The sequence below is a fragment of the Pristis pectinata genome, chromosome 17, assembly GCF_009764475.1.
Source record: "Pristis pectinata isolate sPriPec2 chromosome 17, sPriPec2.1.pri, whole genome shotgun sequence".
Taxonomy (NCBI): domain Eukaryota; kingdom Metazoa; phylum Chordata; class Chondrichthyes; order Rhinopristiformes; family Pristidae; genus Pristis; species Pristis pectinata.
Window position 1 is genome coordinate 43,832,405 of NC_067421.1, and position 22,773 is coordinate 43,855,177.

General features: G+C 41.0%; 1 protein-coding gene across 4 annotated transcripts in view; it reads right to left on the reverse strand.

Moving 5' to 3' along the window:
- Nucleotides 1-1,497: 1,497 nt before the first annotated feature.
- Nucleotides 1,498-22,773, reverse strand: part of LOC127579563 (M-phase phosphoprotein 9-like) — a 111,403-nt gene continuing 90,127 nt past the window's right edge. For 2 of the 4 annotated variants that reach the window (XM_052032426.1, XM_052032427.1), the window contains exons 15-21: nt 22,410-22,588; nt 18,290-18,466; nt 12,509-12,629; nt 10,832-10,935; nt 9,798-10,051; nt 5,116-5,184; nt 1,498-2,246 (exon numbers count right to left, since the gene is read on the reverse strand). In XM_052032426.1, coding sequence (XP_051888386.1) covers nt 2,145-2,246; nt 5,116-5,184; nt 9,798-10,051; nt 10,832-10,935; nt 12,509-12,629; nt 18,290-18,466; nt 22,410-22,588 — 1,006 coding nt within the window. In that variant the 3' untranslated portion in view covers nt 1,498-2,144. Of the gene's footprint in view, nt 2,247-5,115; nt 5,185-8,452; nt 8,535-9,797; nt 10,052-10,831; nt 10,936-12,508; nt 12,630-18,289; nt 18,467-22,409; nt 22,589-22,773 lie in introns of those variants that run through there. The other 2 variants (XM_052032428.1, XM_052032430.1) reach the window with 2 other exon arrangements.

A 22,773-nucleotide genomic window follows, 5' to 3' on the forward strand; every position in this document is an offset into this window, starting at 1 on the left:
GCGGACCGTGCTCCCCGGAACGACAGCGCCGCCCGCTGCCAGGAGGCTGCAGCGCTCACTCACTCACAGATGAGGAACGGGGTGGCTGCAGACCGGTAAACCCAGCACACAGCTGCGGACTAATTACATGAACACGATGATAGAAAATAATTCCAAAGGCTACCCAGCTTCTGGGTGAAGAAATTTCTTATCTCAATCCTGAATGACCAAGACCTTATTTTGAAACTGTAACCTCTGGTTCTGGACCCTTAACCAATGAAACATCCACCCCTTTCATCTCTTTTTAAACATTTAAGTGCATATGCCCGGTTAATCTCCCACAGAGCACCCGTTCCCCTCGAGGAATCACTCTGGTGACCCCTTCTTGCACCTTTATTCTTCCCGGGTAGGGGGGCCAGACGTGTGCACAATATTCCAGGTGCAGTCTCACCAGGATCCTATATGATTACATTGAGCTACGGGAAATATCTTTGACAAAGTGAAGTTTGACTAATAAAGTATATACTCTATCAAACATGAAGTGTTTCAGGTCGATGACCTTTAACCACAGCTGGGAAAATATCAAAAGGTAAAATAGGGATTCAGTATCTGCCTTTTACCTCCTGAAGTGCTGGTACCCAAAAGTTCTTTCCAAGTGATGCAGCGATTTACTTGTATTTCATTTATTGCATTCAGTGCTCATGATTGGTTTCCTCGATGCACAGGAGACCACAAGACAGATTGGTTAACTGCTTTGCAGTACATCACTTCAGTTTGCAAGGGTGACCCTGAATTCCATTTGCTTGTCACTTCAGTTCTCTATCCCACTCCTACTTTGACCTCACTGTACTTGGCATCCTATGTTCTTCTAACAAATCTCAACATGAGACTGAGAAGCAACACCTTGTCTTCCCACTAGGCACATCAAATCCTTCTAGACTCAACAATGAATTTAATAATTCCAGGTAATCAGCCATTCCAGACATATCTTGTTTCCAGTTTTTTTTTTAAATTTCTCTTCCAATAAATTCAAATTTCATTCATTTCCTCCTTTTAGACCACCCCTCTGCCACACTAGCCTTTAATATTTTCTTTCAGCTGGCACCACTTCATCTCATTCACTCTCTCCTAGTTTCACACATAATATACCTCTCTTTTGTTCTTTCTTCCCCTCACATGTTTCTCTACAGTTTAAAATTTGTTTTACTTCTGATTCATCAGTTCAGATAAAAGGTCAGCCTAAAAAATTGCAAGATACTGGCTGACCTGTTATTCCAGCACTTGGTTTTTCATTTCATCCCCATTAATTGCTTAATCCACCAACTTTCTTGACTTGGTGGGCCAAGATATAGCAAAGTGTTGCTCTTAATTACTCAGTACATCTCTTATAGCTCAAAAAGATTAGTCATCACAGTATTAGCATTATATTTTTAATAAACTGTTCACATCACAGAGCAATTAAGATCTTCTATAATTTTGTAAATGGTTTTGCCCAAACTAAATATAATCATTAACCATGTTAAAGAAACCCAGACACTGACCAAGGACTGATTGTTAAAGTTTCTGCTTTGGAATCTATGAAACTTGTTGCTATAACCAAAAACAAACTATATAAGGGTCTTGTCATTCAAAGGTATCTTCATTGAATTTTTTTTTGCAACCAAACAAATGTGGCCCATTAGTTTATTCAATACTGCATTTTAATGATATTTCTTAAAAAATTAGTTCATAAATTTCAACTTCAAATATAAATATTAAAATTTCTGACAAATATCTTGTCTGCAAAACAGTTTCTGACAGACATTTTTCATCTTAATCTAAATTTAACAAATAGTATTCACTTCTAGACGCTCTGAATCATTTACAAAAGTATGTATATAATACACTTTCTGACCATTACCAAAATATATCTTTTATGGGTTTTGGTTCCAACCTTTAATAACAAAACTAATTGTGAAATATGGACTGCATTTCCTAAAAAGGCACAAAATGTCTTACTTTATATACACAACAGTGTGACCTCTAATACATGGATGTACATTATAAGGCCATCATTTAGTCATAAAATGATCCAAAATAAACCCGCCTTCTGTTAGTGATAACTGTGCATAACTATGTAATTTTAGTGCAAGTAAAGATCTGGTCAAACAAAAGTTGAAAACAGTTCACAAATTTGCAGAGGTTCGTAACACATGAAATCGCTTCAGCGTCATTCGGACTGACCCTAGATCACGATTGATCTTTTCCAATCGATCTTCTAAAGCTTCCTGCAAAAAAGTTCAAAATAATGAGTATCAAGTGAACAATATAAAGTTTAAATAAATGCAAACCTACTGGAAGAAAATGGACAGAATATGCTTTGTGATGACGAACTCTCCCCAAATGTGCTGGGACAGGTAACTAGAATCCTGCAGGTTTAGGCCTTCCAAATTACCTCAGCCAAGTTACATCTCCCAGAAAATATTTTTTTTTTTGCAAACAGTCCCCTAAATGGACAGTGTAGTTTACTGTAATTGTTAAACTATAGTTTAAACTACAGACTAGGCTTTTGCATCCTTACCCAAGAATCTTTACATAGCTGGAAATTGCATGAACAATTGTTTTGAAAATGTCACAAAAAATGTTAAAAAAATAGATACAAAAGTACTGGGCAAAAAAATATTCACTTCAGCCCATAAGACCACAAAACATAGGAGCAGAAATAGGTCACTTGGCCCATCAAGTCTGCTCCGCCATTCGATCATGGCTGATTTATTTTTCCCTCTCAACCCCATTCTCCTGCCTTCTTCCAGTAATCTGACACCCTTACTAATCAAGAACCTATCAACCTCCACTTTAAATATACCCAAAGACTTGGCCTCCACAGCCATCTGTGGCAATGAATTCCACAGATTCACCACTGTCTAGCTGAAGAAATTTCACCTCATCTCCGTTCTAAAGGGACGTCCTTCTATTCTGAGGCTGTCCTAGACTCTCCCATTACCGGAAGCATCCTCTCCATGTTCTCCATCCTCATCTCCCCACCACCACCACAGATGTGGTTCAGCCTGCTAAGTTCCTCCAGCAAGTTGTTTGTTGATCCTGAACTATGTTGGCTGCTTTCCCGGGCCAGCAGGAAGCGTAGACAGTGTCAATAGAGGGAGGCTGGTTTTGCTTGATGGACTGGTCTGAGCAGTGTTCTCTGCTAAGAATACTTTACTAGGACAGTCATAATTTATGATTTTCAATTAATTCTCTCCTCACCCTTCTGTGCTGCAAACAAATCACCACAGCTATTCAATTTTTCCTCATAACTAAAGTTTCCCACTCCAATCATTTCTTTCACATCCCCTTCCCAGTAGTGCTACTGCATTCTCGAACCCTTAATTCTACCTCTTCCGTTATTGTCTCTTCAGCATTTCTTTTTACAACAGTTCAGTTTGCACACTGTACTTTGCACCATTCTGTTGTTTTGTACTCGTCATTGTACTTATTGTTTTATATTATTACCATGTATACTGTTTACTCTGTGAGCTTCAAAGAGACAAGGAATTTCATTGCACCTTGGAGTATAACACAATAAACTAACATCAATCAGAATTGTAATCACCAAATTAAGAGGACAGAAGTTAAAAATAAAGTTGTTGGAAATAAATTAATACTTTAAGAACAAGAATTAAGAAAGAAAATAAGAAAAAATGAGACTAGATGCTATTTGGATTATTGATCCAGGCTGCTATCAAGTCTCCTGAATGAATGAAAGCCTAAAAATGATTTCAAGCATGCCACAGAAAACCATTGTTGCCTTATTGTTTGCTGGGTAGCAATCTGAACAGAAACTAAACAGTTAAATGGAAAAAATAAATGCTAGAATTTATTAAGTGACTGAAAATATTGGTATCTGGTTACATATCATTAAAGCATATTACACCAGAGTGGACCTCAGAGGTGGTTTGAATCGTCAATCTGGCCTTCTCTAGAAAAATGGTTTGGCACCATTTAACCTAACCTGCATTATCATTCATTATTTCTGTTGAAGTGTTATCACTTCTCACACACACTAACAATGTTAAACTATTTTAAATAGTGAAAGATAATTTCTACTTCATCAACATTTACATAAATGATTTGGATGAGAATGTACAAGATAAGTATGTAGATAACAGTAAAATAGGTGGTATTGTACACTTTGAAGAAGGTTATCAAAAATTACAAGGAGATCTTGATTAGCTGGCTAAGTGGGTCAAGGAATGGCAAATGGAGGTTAATTCCAATAAATGTGAGGTGTTGTAGTTTGGGAGGTCAAACCAGGGTAGGACTTTACACAGTGAACATTAGGGCCCTGGGGAGTGTTGTAGAACAGAGGCACCTAGGAGTTCAAGTACATAGTTCCCTGAAAGTGACATCACAGTTAGACAAGGTGGTGAAGGTGGCATTTGGCACGCTGGCCTTCATCATTCAGGGCATTAAGTATAGGACTTGGGATGATCTTATGTGCATTTGTACAATACATTGGTGAGGTTGCACCTAGAGTATCGTGTACAGTTTTGGTTCCACTGTTATAGTAAAAAAAAAGTCATTAAGCAGGAAAGAATGCGAATTTATGAGAATGTTGCCAGGACTCGAGGGCCCGGGCAGGCTTTATTCTTTGGAGCATAGGACACAGAGGTGACCTTATGGAGGTGTATAAAATCATGAGGAGCATAGATAGGGTAAATGCACACAATCTTTTTCCCAGGGAAAGGGAGTCAAAAACTAGAGGACATAGGTTTAAGGTGAGAGGGGAAAGATTTAGTAGGAACCTGAGGGGCAACTTTTTCCACCCAGAGGGTGGTCAGTATATGGAACAAGCTGCCAGAGGAGGTGGTTAAAGCAGGTACAGTAACAACATTTAAAAGACATTTGGACAGGTGCATGGATAGGGAAGGTTTAAAGGGATATGGGCCAAATGCAGGCAAATGGGACTAGCTTGGATGGGCATCTTGGTTGGCATGGACATGTTGGGTCAGAATGCCTGTTACAGTGCTGCATTAGTCTATGATTCTAACATTTGTTTGTCTTCTTCCCGGTAGGAATACAGAAATAAAACTGTCATAAACATCATCAATTGAACTATAACATTATAATATACATCCTATAAAGCAGATTAGATCATACCTTTTCCACTCTTGCTTGTAAAGTCATTCTACCTGTTGAACCAGGTATGCGACTTAATGCAGCTTCAATCTGCAATGAATAATTAGATTCTAAATTAAGTTCAAAGTAAATGTAAAACATGCCAGAGATGCCAAAATCCTTTGTCATTATTTTTTCACAACACAATCTGCCTCTTTCTCATTGCAATAGATTTGTTCTACTCATTCACCCGTATGTCAACCTAACCAACTCAGAGCTGCATAATATACATGAACCCATTTCAAAAGGCATTGCTCAAACTTGGAAAAATCTTTTATGAAAGATAAACAGATGATAATGTACAGAACACCCAAGGCAACACTTTTCCTAAATTTGTACCAATATCATTCCCATAATCCACCCTCGCATTACTAGGCTGTGAAAGGAATATCACATGTGTAAGAAAGTTGCCTCACAGGTGGATAGGGTAGTTAAGAAAGCTTATGGGATATTAGCATTCATAAGTCGTGGGATCAAGTTTAAGAGCCGCAAGGTAATGATGCAGTTCTACAAAACTCTGGTTAGGCCACACTTAGAGTACTGTGTCCAGTTCTGGTCGCCTCATTATAGGAAGGATATGGAAACGTTGGAAAGGGTGCAGAGGAGATTTACCAGGATGCTGCCTGGTTTAGAGAGTATGCATTATGAGGAGAGACTAAGGGAGCTAGGGCTTTACTCTTTGGAGAGGAGGAGGATGAGAGGAGACATGATAGAGGTGTACAAAATATTAAGAGGAATAGATAGAGTGGACAGCCAGTGCCTCTTTCCCAGGGCACCAATGCTCAATATAAGAGGGCATGGCTTTAAAGTAGTGGGTGGGAAGTTCATGGAATGCACTGCCTGGGGCGGTAGTGGAGACAGGTACATTGGTCAAATTCAAGAGATTGCTGGATAAGCAAATGGAGGAATTTAAAATAGATGTGTAGGGGGGAAGGGGTTAGATAGTTTTTAGGTGAGGTTTAAAGGTCGGCACAACATTGTGGGCCAAAGGGCCTATATTGTGCTGTACTTTCTATGATTCTATGATAACCTTCAGAATAGTGTCCAAAAGAATATGGAACTGCCTGCAGGTATTTCCACAGGTTTAGTGGTCAGTCACTCCCTTAAGACAGTTTGATTTCCACCTTTTTATGTTAATTTATTATAGCTGATCCATATTTGCTGATACTATTGCAAATTATTGCAGTAACCACAGCAGAAAAATGGGCCATTCTCCCCAATAGGTGTATGTTGGTGTTTAAACACCAAGAGAGTCTCCCCCCCACCATTTTTCCATCTAACCTTGTCAATAGATCCCTTCTTTTATGTATACATACATGTTTATGATTTGCATGTCATTGCCTGTCATTAGGGATGTGCAGGAAAGGCTAGGTTTTACTGCACATCCCTAATTCTCCTGGAGAAGGTGGTGGTGAGCAGCTTTCTTTAACCACTACAATCCTTCTGGTGAAGGTGCTCCCAAGTGCTTGGGAAGTGAGTTCCGGGATTTAGACCTGGAGACGACTGAGGAACAGTAAATCAGGATGCCATGAAACTTAGAGGGCAAATCTGCATGGTGATACTGCCCTTGTCCTTCTTGGTGGTAGAGATTCAAGGTTTGGGTGGTGCTGTCAAGTAACTGTAGTGCATTTTGCAGATGATACACGCTGCAGCCACTGTGTGGAGGAAATGGATGTTTTTCAGTGTGGTAGATGCGGCACCAATCAAGCAGACTTATCTGTCCTGGATGATGTCAAGTTTCTTGACAGTTGTTAGTGCTGCAGTCATCCAGGTGAATGGAGAGTATTCCATCACATTTTTAAAGATTGCTTTGTGGATGGTGGGAAGTCCTTGGGGTTTTAGGAAGCATCGTTCACCCCACCAGATCCCCAGCCTCTGACCTGCTTGTGTAGCCATGGTAGACTGGTCCAGATGAGTTTCTGGTCAATGGTTAATCCCAGAAGTATTGATGGTGGGGTGCTCAATGATAGCAATGCCATTGAATATCAAGGTTAAGGGTTAGACTCTCTTTTCATTGACCATCAGTTTTCAATACTCCTTGGCTACAAGCAAGGTGCTGAAGGCCTGGGAAACAGCTAACATGACATTAATTTTTTTTAAGAAAAGGAGAAAGGATTAATACCAAGTAACCTTAATATCAATGGAGAGCAAATTATTGTAAAAAAATTCTAAGGGATAGTATAAGTCAGCATTCAAAGACAATGTGAGTTAATCAAGGACAATCAGCATAAATTTGTTCATGACGATACAGCATTAGATATTGACAGCATTGTTTTTAGAAATATTTGACATAGCCCCACGTAGCAGATTGTAAACAAATGTGGCATCCAAGAGAAAACATCAAGTTGCATTAAAAATAGGTCTGTACAAGAAAGCCAAAAGGTGTTGGCCAACAGGGATATTGGTGACTGTGTGCAATAAGGTTTGAAAGGGCTTAGTACTTTTTACAATATATATTAATAAATTACAGGCCATTATTTGACAATGACACCAAAACTGGCAGTGTGGCTGATGGTCAAACAATGAGTTCCAGCTGCAAGAAGATATTGGTGAACTCTAACAGGGTACAGAGTGGAAAATTGAGTTCAGTCTAGAGAGGCAACTGGGGAGGGCAGATAAGGCAAGGGAATATATGATAAGTGTAAAGGTACAAAGGGATGCATTTTCAGATTCCCAACAGCAGGTGCACAGGTAGATAAAGTGGTTAAGGCGACATTCTGGACACTTGCCTTTATTGGCCAGGATACAGAGCAAGAGCAGAGAGATCATATGAAATTTAAAAAGATTATAACTGATTTGATCTACCCATGGTAACCTTTCACTCCCTTGCTTATCAGGAATCTACCAAGCTCCACCTTAAACAGATTCAAAGATACCACTGCAGCCACCCTTTGCAAAACAAAATTCCAAACAATCACAACCATCTGAGAGAAAAAATTTGTCTCATCTAAATCTTAATTGGGCAACCCATTATTTTTAAACAGTGACCCCAGAAGTGGAGACATCTTCTCAACCTCATCTTGTCAAGACTCCTCAAGATCCTGTAGGTTTCAATCAAGTCATCTTTCTTTCTTGTAAGTTTCAGCAGATACAACCCTGGTTTGTCCAACCTATCCTTATAGCTATCAGTAGGAAATCTTTATCTGGACTGCTTCCAGTACATTTAACATCCTTCCTTAACTAAGTATTGAACACAGTATCTCTGATGTGGTCCCACCAATTGAAGCACAACTTCCCTACTTTTATATTTAATTCCTCTAGCAATAAGTAACATCATTCTGTTAGCGTTTCTATTTAATGCTCTACCTGTATACTCGCCTTGAGGACTCCCAAATCCCTCTGCATCTCGGAGCTCTGCAATCTCTCACCATTTAGACAATAGGCTTCCTTTTTCACATTACCTGTCAAAATGGACAACTTCACACTTTCCCACATTATACAGTATTCCAATTGTTAGATCTTTCTTCATTCACAATCATTTGACAGCTCCATAGTCACCCTGATTTTACCCTATCAGACATTCCCCTCTCCCACCTTCCCTGCAGCTTAGTGAGCTTCTCTTGTCTCCTTCCCAGTTCTGACGAAGGGTCTTCGACCTGAAATGTTGACTGTTCCACTTCCCATGGATGTGGTCTAACCTGCTGAGCATTTCCAGAATTTTCTGTTTTAATTTTAGATACACCAGGAAGTTGCCTGGGGTGGAACATTTCAGTTATGAGGAGAGACTGGACAGGCAGGGTTTGTTTTCCTCAGAGCAGAGGAGGTCAAGGCAGCTACCTGGCTGAGGTATACAAAGTTATGAAGGGCTTAGATTATTTGGGTAGCAAGAAACTTTTCCCCAGCAGAGGTGTTTAAAGCCACAGGGCACAAGTTTAAGGGCATCTGAGGAAGTGATTGGAATCTGAAACTCACTGCTTGAGGGGGTGGTGAATGAAGATTCTCTCACAAATATCTATATGAACACGAATCATCAAGACATAGAAGGCTATGAGCCAAGAGCTGAAAAAATGGATTCACATATATGGGTACTCTATGGTCAGCATCAGATGAGGGACCCAAGGTTTAGGTTATGATTCAACAAAGAAAATAAATGAATCCACACGGGGGCAATGAGCACTACATATCCATATCATTCACAGTGTTTTTGAACACTTATCACACCATCTAACATTAAATTGCAAAAAAAACTAGATCACAATAACCAACATCCCTTTAATAGATCAACTTTGCTTTGCAGTTTTTTTTCCCAGTAAAAGTCTTTCTGCCGATCAGTATTTCAGCTGAGCAGAATAAAAGCCACATATCAATCCAATACACACCACTGAGGCCTTGCAGCAAAACCCACACAGCAAAAAAAAACCTCATTTAGTTAATATTCCACTTGTGCTGAAATACTGCGGTTCAGGTGCTACAATTTGCACTGGCTGTATTTTAATGAATCTCAAGAGCTTGTTGGCTTAAAGGACAATATTTGTAAAATCAACTGCATGTAAAACTAATAAAACATTTTTTTTCAAATACCTGATAGGGGACTGGTCCATACCCAATTGCAGAGGTGCTTTACTAAATCCCAAATCTGTGGTAAAGGATATAATTACTCTCAAACAAAGATTTTAATTAAACCGGACCTCAACATTGGCATGAGTTGCTGGTTGCTTCATTACCTGTTGCTTTTCTTGTGTAAGCGCATCAAAGAGTTTCTCTGTTTCTCCCAAAGCCTCCATCCTTGCTTTAAATGTCAGCTCAGTCTCATAGGGAGTTTGTAACGGGGGACTTTTTTTCTCTTTTTGAGAAGTTGTTGTCTTGTCTTCCCAGGCTGGTCGACTAGTGATAGACCCTAGCTTAACTGCATTTAGTACAGAATCGGTGTGCAATGCATGTTGAAACTTGTCAACGTGATACCTTGAATTTTGCCTTGCTGCAAAAAAAAAGTTTCATGTTATCAGATGAGAAATTAATTATCTCCAAATTGCTATTTCAAAAAATTCCCAAAGATTTCCTAATTAGATACAAAATTGGCCTGGTGGTGGAAGGCAGAGGGTGGTAGTGGAAGACTGTTTTTCAGATTGGAGGCCTGCGACCAGTGGTGTGCCGCAGGGATCAGTGTTGGGTCCTCTGTTGTTTGGCATGAATATTAATGATTTGGATGAGAATGTAGGTGATGATTAGTAAGTTTGCTGATTACACCAAAATTGCTGGTGAAGAAGGTTGTCTAAGGTTAAGCAGGATCTAGATCAACTGGGAAAGTGGGCAAAGGAATGGCAAATGGAATTTAACTCGGACAAGTGCAAGGTGATGCGTTTTGGACAGGACCAGGGCAGGACACACACAGTGAATGGCAGATCCCTGGGGAGTGTTGTTGAACAGAGAGACCCAAGGGTACAAATACATAGTTCCCTACAAGTGGCAACACAGCTAGACGGGGTGGCAAAGATGGCATATGGCATGCCTGGCTTCATCAGCCAAGGCTTTGAGTGCAAGAGTTGGGATGTCATGTTACAGTGGTGGAGGCAGGAACAGTAACAACATTTGAGGCATGTGGATAGGTACTTGAATGAGCAGAGCATAGAGAGGAATGGAATTAATGCAGGCATGTGGGATTAGTATAGATAGGCATGATGTCTGGCATAGACACGATGGGCCGAAGAGTCTGTTTCTATGCCGTACAACTCTATGACTCTATGTTACGTATATTTACGTTCTGTATTTTCCAGTGGAAAGAACTGAAGTCTCTTTCTTGGGCTTGAACTGCAGGAGAGGTCTGAATCTGCAAAGTCGACTTCATCCAAGTTGACATCAAACCTAAAAATAAAATGATTTCTTGAAGAAGATTCCATAATCACTTTTATATAAAAACTCTTGCTGTTCAGAACCCTAATTTATTTCCATGACAGGGTGCCGAGAATTTACCAGGATGTTGCCTGGGATAGCATGTTTCCGTTCTGAGGAGAGACTGAATAGGTTGGGTTTGTTTTCCTTGGAGCATAGGGGGCTGAGGGGGGACCTGATAGAGGTATAACAAAGTTATGAAAGGCATAGATAGGGTGGATAGGGAGAAACATTTTTTCCTAGCAGAGATATCCAAAACCACGAAGCATAGAGATGTATGAAGTAAAAGGATTAGAGGTGGTCTAAGGCCAAGACATAGAAGGCTACAGACCAAGTGCTGGTAAGTGGGATTAGTGTAGATGGTTACTTGATGGGCAGCATGGGCAAGGTGAACTGACGGGCCTGTTTCTGCACTGTATTACTCTACAACTAGGAGGCAGAGGGTGGTAATGCAAAACTGGTGTATAGTGGGACAGTGAAGAAGATTGTGTAAAGTTACATAAGAAATAGGAGCAGGAGGCCATCCGGCCCATCGAGCCTGCTGCGCCATTCAATAAGATCACGGCTGATCTGGCCGTGGACTCAGATCCACCTACCTGCCTTTTCCCCATAACTCCCCTACTATGCAAAAATCTATCTAACTGTGCCTTAAATATATTTAATGAGGTAGCCTCTACTGCTTCCCTGGGCAGAGAATTCCAAAGATTCACTACTCTCTGGGAAAAGTAGTTCCTCCTTGCAACAGAATCTAGATCAGGTGGGAAAGTGGGCAAGGAAGTGGTGATGGAATTTAACTCAGACAATTGTGAAGTGTGGTATTTTGGGAAGTTAAACTAGGGCAGGACTCAAACAGTGAACGGCAGAGCCCTGGGGAGTGTTATCAAACAGCAAGTCCTTGGGGTACAAATACAGAGTTCCGAGAAAGTGGCGACACAGATAGACAGGGTGGTGAAGAACGTGTATAGTATGCTTGCCTTCATGAGCCAAGGGATTGAGTATAGGAGCCAGGACATCATGTTACAATTGTACAAGACGTTGGTGAGGCCGCACCTGGAGCATCATGTGCAGTTCCGGTCATCACACTATACGGAGGATGTGATTAAGCGAGAGTGTGCAGAAAAGATTCACAGGAACGTTATCTAAACTCGAGGGCTTGAGTTATATTGAGAGATTGGATAGGGTGGAACTGTTTTCCTTTGCACGAAGGAGGTATAAAATCGTGAGGGGCATAGATAAGGTGGATGGTCACAGCCTTTTTCCCAGGATAAGGTGAGAAGAGAAAAACTTCAGGGGCAAGTTTTCCCACAAAGAGGGTGGTGGGTAAATAGAACAAGCTGCCAATGAGAGTGGTAAGGTTGGGTACAATTATAACATTTAGAAGACATTTAGAGAGGTACATGGATAGCAAAGGTTTGGAGGGATATGGGCCAAGTGCTGGGAAATGAGATTAGCTTGAATAGATATCTTGGTCAGCATGGACACGCATGGGCCAAAGGGCCTTTTTCCTTGCTGTACAACTCCATGACTTTATGACAGCATTAATTACCTTGTCACTGTGTTTTCTTCTTTGCCAAGGAGGTGATTAAATCCAGGGGATAGGTTTTCTTTAGGACAGCGCTTGGGACTTGACTTAGCAGACAATGATGTTAGCAAAGTATTTCGTTTGGCTAGCAAAGAGAGGAGAAAAAAATAATCAATGTTTTAACAGTAATTGGAATAATTAAAAGTCATCTATCAGCTGGGCTCTGCACTCTCCAGGAGTTTACATTTCATTGGGCATTACATATTCAAGTGCTGAACTATTTTTACTCATGGGACTATTCAAAATGTGAATAGCTTGTTCCTAAACTGTGATAAATCAAGAAATACTACAGACTACTGGGAGGTATCTGAAAGTTCCTCAGAGGCAGAGAAATTAAAGTAAGGAATAAGAAAATGGTACAGACATCATAGAAACCTCATATAACTTGGCAGATACACTGGGAAAACTAAGGGTCTCATGAAAGTGAGAAATTTAATAACAAAGGAGGAAAGATGAAAGTAATGAAGAAATTAACTGGACTAAGAGCTGTAAAATCCCCTGGAGCTACATCCAGTGATTCTAACAGAGGTGATTGCAGAGATGGATACAATTGTGCTGATCTTCTAGAATTCACTAGATTTTGAAAAGGATTGCAAGATAATAAATGCAACAAATCTATTCTCAAAAATCATGAAAAAGGGAAAATAGGAACTAAAGCCAGCTAGTCTTTCACCAGCTGTTGTGAAACTGCTGGAATCCATTTGCAAGGATGTGCTAACACATCATTTAGAAAACTCGTCACTTAGGATAGAGGGAGTCAACATCATTTTATGAAGCTCATAATGTTGAAGGTAATAATGGTGGTTTGGACAAAGGTCAGAAAACTAAGTAGGAATTCTTGAGGTTATAAAATAAGGTTATAAAATAGATAAGCTCAAAAAAAACAAACTGCTGGAGGAACTCAGCAGGTTGGGCGGCATCTATGGAGGCAGAGGGATGGTCGACGTTTCAGGTTGAGATCCTGCATCATCCCCGCACCCACTGAGTTTGTCAAGCAGTTTGTTTGTTGCTCCAGATTACAGCATCTGCAGTCTCCTGTATTTCCAATAAGGTCAAACCATTTGAAGTGGTAGAACTTTCAGAGGACCTTCCATAAAACGTCACATAAAAGAGAAGTTCGTAGCATCGAGAGTAATATGCTGTTGCAGATGAAGGATTAGTTACTGAACAGAAACCAAAGAAGCTGGTTGAAAGATTTTGGTCAGTGTTAGGGAACTGGAGCTGGAGCTTGATGAACTTTGGATCATTCGGGAGGTAGAGGCAGACATAGATAGGAGTTTCAGGAAGATAGTTACACCTATAAGTTAGGAGGCAGGTAGCTGGGTGACTGTTAGGAAAGGGAAGGGGATTAGACAGAAGGAGCAGTGCACCCCTGTGGCTATTCCCATCAACAATAAGTATACCGTTCTGGATACTGCTGGTGGGGACGACCTACCAGGGACAAGTTGTAGTGGTCAAATCTCTGGCACCGAGGCGGGACCCTCATCTCAGATAGGAGGGAGGGTAAAGAGGAGAGCAGTAGTGATAGGGGATTCAATAGTTAGGGGGACAGATAGGAGATTCTGTGGGAGAGATCGAGAATCCCGGATGGTCTGTTGCCTCTCTGGTGCCAGGGTCCATGATATCTCAGATCAAGTTCTTGATATTCTCAGGAGGGAGGGTGAGCAGCCAGATGTCGTGGTCCATGTTGGGACCAATGACATGGATAGGAAGAAGGAGGAGGTCCTGCAAAGAGAGTTTAGGGAATTAGGTGCAAAGTTAAAAGACAGGACCTCCAAGGTTGCAATCTCAGGATTGCTACCAGTGCCACGTGCTAGTGAGGCTAGAAATAGGAGGATCATGCAGCTAAATACGTGGCTAAGGATTTGGTGCAGGAGAGAGGGCTTCAGGTTTCTGGATAATTGGGCTTTGTTCCAGGGAAGGTGGGATCTGTTCCAAAGGGACGGTTTACACCTGAACTGGAAGGGGACTAACAAACTTGCGGGTAGGTTTGCTAGTGCTGCTCCGGTGGGTTTAAACTAGATTTGCAGGGGAAGGGGAACCAGAGTGTTAGAGAAGAAAGTGAGGAGGAAAATGATCATGCGAGGTCTGCAGGTATGGAGAGAAATCAAAGGTTTGTACATGATAGTAATGTTCTCAGGTGCATCTATTTCAATGCAAGGAGTATTGTAGGTAAAGCGGATAAGCTTAGGGCGTGGATTGGCACGTGGGATTACGATGTTATTGCTATTAGTGAGACATGGTTGCAGGAGGGGCAGGACTGGCAGCTTCATGTTCCGGGCTTCCGTTGTTCAGACGTGATAGAGGGGGAGGGATGAAAGGGGGAGGAGTGGCATTACTGGTCAGGGAACAGATCACAGCTGTGCGTAGACAGGACAGGCCGGAGGGCTCGTCTACAGAGGCCATATGGGTGGAGCTGAGGAACAGGAAAGGTGTGGCCACACTAATAGGGTTGTATTATAGACTGCCCAATAGTCAGAGAGAATGGAAGGGACAAATCTGTAGGGACGATAGCAGACCAATGTAAGAAACAGAAAGTTTGTAATAGTAGGGGATTTTAACTTTCCACATATTGACTGGACTCCCACCACTACGAAAGCTTGGATGGCTTGGAATTGTCAAATGTGTTAGGAAAGTTTTCTAGATCAATATATAGAGGTACCAATGAGAGAGAATGCAATACTTGATCTCCTATTAGGGAACCAGGCAGGTCAGGTGACAGAAGTATTGTGTAGGTGAGCATTCTTGGGTCCAGTGACCATAAAGCAATTAGTTTCAAGATAATTATGGATAAGGATAGGTCTAGTCCTCAAGTGGAGTTCTAAATGGAGAAAGGCCAATTTTGTGGAAATGAGAAAGGATCTAGATAGGGTGGATTGGGATAAGTTAATTTCTGGCAAGATGTGCTCAGTAAATGGAAAGCCTTCAAAGGCGAAATTTTTGAGAGTGCAGAGTTTGTATGTTCCTGTCAGGATTAAAGGCAAAGGTAACAAGCATAGGGAACCTTTGGCTTTCAAGGGATATGGTGAGCTGGTTAAGAAAAAAGAGAGGTGTATAGCAGGTATAGGCAACTAGGAATGGATGAGGTACTTGAAGAGTATAGGAAATATAAGAAATACCTGAAAAGGAAATCAGGAAGCAAAAAGACATGAGCTGCTTTGGCAGATAATGTGAGGTAAACCCAAAAGGGTTTCTACAGATATATTAAGAGCAAAAGGATAGTAAGAGACAGAATTGGTCCTCTAGAAGATCAGAGTGGTGTATATGTGTGGAGCCTCAGGAAATGGGGGAGGTCTTAAACAATTTTTTGCATCAGTATTTACTCAGGAAATGGCATCGTGGATATGGAAGGAAGGAAACAAACACTAGTGTCATGGAACATATTAGAGATTAAAAAGGAGAGGTACTTGATGCTTACAGCGAATAAAGGTAGGTAAACCCCAGGGCCCCTGAAAGATATTTCTCGGACCTTGAGAGAGACTCAGTGTAGAAATTTGCAGGGGCCCTGGCAGATATATTTAAAATGTCCTTCGCCTCGGTGTGGTGCCAGAGGACTAGAGGATAGCTCATATTGTTCCATTTGTTTAAGAAAGGCTCGAAGAGTAAAACCAGGTAATTACAGGCCAGTGAGCCTGACATCAGTAGTGGAAGGTGTTTCTGAGAGATAGGAGATATAAGATTTGGACAGCCAGGGTGTGATTAAGGATAGTCAGCGTGGCTTTTGTGCGTGGTAGATCATGTTTAACGAATCTTGTGGACTTTTTTTGAGGAGGTCACTAAGAAAGTAGATGAAGATAAGGCTGTGGATGTTGTCTACATGGACTTTAGTACGGCCTTGTCAAGGTCCCACATGGGAGATAGTTCAGAAGGTTCAGTCAATGGGTATCCATGGAAAGGCTGTAAAATTTCCATCGAATTGCCGAGTGGGAGAAGACAGAGAGTGGTTTGTGCATGGTTGTTTCTCAGATTGGAGGCCTGTGGACTAGTGTGTGCCGCAGGGATCTGTGTTAGGGCCATCGTTTGTTTGTGTCTATATCAATGATCTAGAAGATAATGTTGGTAAATTGGATTAGTAAGTTGCAGATGACACTAAGATTGGAGGTGTAGTGGACAGCGAGGAAGGCTTTCAAAGCTTGCAGAGGATCTGGACCAAATGGAAAAATGGTCCAGAAAATGGCAGATGGAATTAATGCAAACAAGTGTGAGGTGTTGCATTTTGGAAGGACAAATCAAGGGAGGACATACACAGTAATTTGGTAGGGCACTGAGGAGTGCGGAGGAACAAAGGGATCTGGTAGTTCGGATACATAATTCCCTGAAAGTAGAGTCACAGGTAGACAGGGTTGTAAACAAGGCTTTTTGGCATCCTGGCATTTATAAATCAAAGTATTGAGTATAGGAGTTTGGAATGTTTTGGTGAGGTTGTATAAGTCATTGGTGAGACCAAATTTTAGAATATGTGTGCAGTTTGGTCGTCGCGAACTACAGGAAGGATGTCAGTAAGATGAAAGAGTGCAGAGGAGATTTACTAGAATGTTGCTGGGTCCTCAGGAGTTGAGTTACAGGGAAAGTTGAGCATGATAGGACTTTATTCCTTGGAGCAGAGAAGAATGAGGGGAGATATGATAGAGGTTTACAAAATGATGAGGGGCATAGACAGAATTAATACAAGTAGGCTCTTTCCACCTAGATTAGGAGAGATAAGTACGAGAGGACATGGCTTTAGGGTGAAAGGGGAAAGGTTTAGGGGAACATTAGAGGGAACTTCTTCACTCAGAGAGTGGTGGGGAGTGTGGAACGGGCTGCCATCTGATACGTGTAATGCGGGCTCGCTCTTAACTTTTAGAGTAAATTGGATAGATACATGGACGAGAGAGGCTGGAGGGGTATGGGATGGGGGCAGGTAAATGGGACTAGCAGAATAATGTTTCGGCACAGACTAGAAGGGCCGAATGGCCTGTTCTGTGCTGTCGTTTTCTATGGTTTCTAGTGGGGTGCTACATCTGTTCACAGTCTGGATTGAGTGTGGGGATCAACTGTAATATACTCAACCTTTGCTGATGATAAATAGCAAGACAGCATTGTGGGCTGCGAGGAGAACGTAGATAGTCTTCAAAGGGATACAGACAGGATAAGTGAATGGGTAAGGACATGGCAAATATGGTATAATGTGAAAAAATATATCATCCACTTTGGTATGAAAACAGAAAGGCAGAGATTTTTTTTAAATAGCAAGAAATTGAAAAGCATTGTTCAGGGGGGCCTGGGTGTCCATGAAAGTGATCATGCATGCTCAACAAATCATTCAGAGACAAGCGGTTCATTGGCCTTAACTGAAAGAGGATTTGAATACAAGAGTGGAGACATTTTGCTCCAATGTTATAGAGCCCCGGTAAGACCCTATCTTGAATCATATCTGGTCTCTTTCAGATTTCTAACCTATTTTGGTTGAAGTCAAGATCAATCTATTTTATTTACCACGATGCAAATAATTATATGATGATAACAGAGCTGTTAAGCAGGAGGTACAATATTTAGAAGTAAGTGGAAACAAGGATAGAAATGAACATAAAAGGTTTTACGAGAAACAATTAACCTTGATTTTTACTTGTTGTCATAAGTCATAGAAGCCAAGACAGAAAAAATAACAAGAGATTAATACACATGGAGAAACTATTTAACTAGACGAGATGGTCAATAAACAAATAGTTAACCCCATCCAAAGGGTTACAGAACTATTCTTACTCGGAGTAGAAGTGGGTGTTGACTTCCTACTTGAAGGGGGTACAGATGATGATCTTTGGCCTGAGGGAGAACTGTTGCCTTTTGATCTAGTTCGATCCTTATACGAGTCCATTGATTGGCCTCTACTGCAGCTGGAGTCCACAAATCCCAAGGTCTGTGTGCGTTTCAAGATTTCTTCTTAAACAAACAGATAACTGACATTGACACTTTTATCAAAAATTTCAATTCTGGAGCAAATTTTACAACTTCCACAATGACCGACATGAAATTGAACCACACAGACCAAAAGGGTGAGAGAGTTGGTCACTGGTCCAGAAGGTTATCCCAGTCATGCTTCTACAGCTGACCTCTTTCTCTAGACTAATAGTTTGTAAAGTCCATTTGGAACCCCAGCAACAATATTTACAGCCAGTGTCAGCATTTCAAGATATTTCGACTCGAGATTTGTTCAGCTGGTATCCAAACTGCAAAATTACAAAGGATCAATGAGTGTTACCTGTAGAGTTGATCCAGGAAGCAGTCACACTTAGTTTAAGCATAGCCTGGGTCAGGCATGTATGGAGACCCAGGAGGTAATGTTACAGGAGTTATAGCTATTTCTTTTTAATCTATCTTTACTGCAGAAGACATATTAAATGCAGCAGAAATGGAAGGGAAATGAGAGTTGAATGATAGTAACAAACCACCACTTAAGTGTCCTGAGAAATAAAGGGAATAAAGCCAGGCAAATCCCCTGGTCTTGGTAGCCTGAATCCCTTGGGTCTAGGATTTTCTCAGCTTCTGGAACAGTCTCAACAAACTGGAAGACAGCAAATGAAACTTAATTTGTTTAAGGGCAAAAGAGAAAATTAGTGAATACAAAACCAATTAGTTTATATCTGTTGCTGTTAGAATGTATTTTTAAGGTAGTAGTAACAGGGACTTACAAAATAGCATCACAAGAATAATATGGTTTGTCTTGTTGGGAGTTCAAACTCATGCCTCTGGATCAATGGTCAAGATTTCTGGCTGCTTATCCAGTGGCTCAACCTTCACACTAGGCCCAGCTGGAGAATCTAGAACTCTGGCACATAGACTCAGGAGGAATGATCTGCCTTTTAAAACTGAGATTGGAAGACAGTTCTTTAAACAGAGTTACAGATCTTTAGAATTCTGTATTTCAGTTTGCTGTGATGCTCAATCTTTGAGTATGTTCAAGGCCAAGATGGATAGATTTTTGAACTGAAGGAATCAGAGAATTTGGCACAAAAGTTAACATGAGTCACAGGGTCAGCCATGATCTTACTGAATGGAAAGCTCGTGGATCCTTTCCAGTCTAATCCTGCTTCTATTTCTTGTGTTCTTATGTTCTTGCAGGTTGAGTCGGTAGTAAGGAAGGCAAATGCAATGTTAGCATTCATTTCAAGAGGACTAGAGTGTAAAAGCAAGGATGTAATGCTGAGGCTTTATAAGGCATTGGTGATACCACATTTGGAATATTATGAGCAGTTTTGGGCCCCATACCTAAGGAAGGATGTGCTGGCATTGGAGAGGGTCCAGAGGAGGCTTGCGAGATTGATCCCAGAAATGAAGGGCTTAATGTACGAGGAGCATTTGATGGCTCTGGCCCTGTATTCGCTGGAGTTTAGAAGGATGAGGGGGGGATCACATTGAAACCTACCAAATATTGAAAGGCCTGGATAGAGTGGACATGGAGAGAATGTTTCCAGTAATGGGAGAGTCTAGGATCAGAGGGCACAGCCTCAGAACAGAAGGACGTTCCTTTAGAACAGATGAGGAGGAATTTCTTTAGCCAGAGGGTAATGAATTCATGGAATTCATTGCCACAGATGGCTGTGGAGGCCAAGTCATTGGGTATATTTAAAGCGGGGGTTGATAGGTTCTTGATTAGTCAGGGTGTCAAAGGTTACAGGGAGAAGGCAGGAAAATGGGGTTGAGAGGGAAAAATAAATCAGCCATGATCGAATGGCAGACAGACATAATGGTTTAATTCTGCTCCTCTGTCTTATTATCTTATGGTCTTACTTTCAGCATAAGTAAGAGGCTTTCAGGAGGGAAGAAACACAATGAGTAGTTACTCTAGGCGGTATGGTTAAGTTCTATATAAATATCTTCTATGCAGAAAACAAGTAAGTCACAACATGGCAAGTGGACATTCAGCCCATCTAGTCCACATTAGTGTTCTCTTTCCAGACAAGTAATACTAATCATATTTACCTATTTGTTCCCATGTCCCCTCAACCCATGTTCCTTCATTTCCTGATTCAACTTAATTTTCATTCTTTCTGCCTCAACCACTAAACCTCGGTTCTGTATGAGGGAGTTGCTGCTGCTCACTTTAAAATCTCCATCATTTGATCCTTTATTTATGACCTCTCATTTTTAACCCCCTTAACACTGTAATCTCTGTTGCTGTGATAAGTAGACAAAATGTCAAGGCATGCTGTCAGATTTGCATTCCCAATTTCAGGCAGTTTTCTAGCATATCTAGATTGCAAATTCTGTTAACTGACATCATCCTTCAGATGTTTTGAAGTCACATGGTCTGACCCGCTGAACGCTTCTGGAATTTTGTTTTGGTTCAGAGCCCTTTGCATTCCACGGCCTTCAATCTTGTCGACAGGCCTATTATGTGGCATCTTAACCAATGCCTTTAAGATGTCTGTATATACTACATCAACTGCATTTCCCTTATCAACTGTTACTTCATCAAAAAACTCTATCCTATGCTGTTTTATTTCCCCCAATCAATAAACACTTACCTAAGCAACTGCTAATTCAGTTCCTAGCTACTTTTTCTATTGCTTTTCTCACAACCAAGATTAAACTAACTGGCCTTTGTTTTCATTCATTCAAAGAATGTGGACCTCTCAGGCTGAGCCAGCATTTAATTTTCCGTGTTCACCAATCCCTAAGGTGTTGAGCTGGACTCTTGAACCACTGCAGTCCTTGAGACGTGGGTATACCCACAACACTGTTAGAGGGAATTCCAGGATTTTGACCCAGCAACAGAATGAGGATATATTTCCAAGTCAGGATGGTATGCAGCTTGGAGGGCAACTTCTAGGGCCAGTGTTCCCCATGCTTTTGCTGCCCTTGTCCTCCTAGCTGGCAGAGGTGGTGGGTTTGGAAGGTGCTCTCTGAGGAGTCTTGGTGAGTTGCTGCAGTGCATCCTGTAGATAGTTCACACTGCTGCTACTGTGTGTGGGTGGTGGAGTGGGTGACTGGGTGTAAATGGTGTGCCTATCAAATGGGCTGCTGTGTGCTGTATGGCGTGGAACTTCTTGAGTGCTGTTGAAGCTGCACTCACCGAGACAAGTGGAGAGCATTCCATCACAATCCTGACTTGTACCATAGATGGTGGACAGGTTTTGGAGTTAGCAGGTGAATTACTTGCCACAGGATTCCTAGCTTCTGACCTGCTCTTGTAGCTACATTATGTATATAGCTCTGGTTCAGCTTCTAGTCATTGATAACCCCCTGAACATCAATAGTGAGGCATTCAGTGATGGTAACACCATTAAATGTTATTACTTAATTCATCCTTACAACTTTTTTTTTAAAAATAAGAGTAATATTTGCAATTTCCAGTCCTCAGACACTACCTATAATTCTGCAGATAATTGGAAGATTACCGCCAGGGCCTCTGCAATTCCTTTGTCTACTTCCCTCAGCAAATTAGGATGAATCATATCCAGCACAGGAGATTTGGCAGCTAGCCCTTCAAACAGGATCTCTTTATCAATTTTAAGTCAACCAGGATCTCAACAACGTCTTCCTTTGCTGAAACTACGTCAGTGTAATCTTCCTTAGTGGTGAATTCCATTCACTGTCTTTTAATGCCATACTCCCATTCTTTACAAAATACCAAGGGAATATTTAAGTTTCAAAAATTTTGTTTTATTACAATAGAAGTGGTCCAAAGGTTCACTTGAAATTAAAAACATTTCTCTCAATGATGGGATATTTGATATTCATTGTAATAATTTGCAGTTATATGACACCAAGAGAACCAGTAATTAAACAAAAAAAATTAAGTGAATTTAGATTTTAATTCAAATGAAGTTTGCTAAACAGCAAAGAAAGTATGGCAAGATGAGCAGAACAAACTGGGCCTTACTTGTACCATCTCCTGCTCCAGAAACATCATGTAATGGTGCTTGTACTCCCCAGTTTTCAGAAACTTTTCTGGCATCAAGTTGTTTCAATGCTCTCAGAATGGGAGGATTTGGCTCCTCCAAGCCATTTGAAGAATCTTGCTGACTGCATGTGTGATCTTTCTCTGGTGGAGAATGGTATCTGGGCAAAACAACAAAAGAAAAAGGACCATATATCATCTGTGACTCCATAACACAACTCACATATTTTTGGTAGTATTACTGACCAAGTTATTGCAAGCAAATTCTGATCCAGATAAGTGAATTTGAATTCTGCCCCACACCCCCCCTCCCCTCCGCCAAGAATGTAAATTTTGTGCAGTAAAT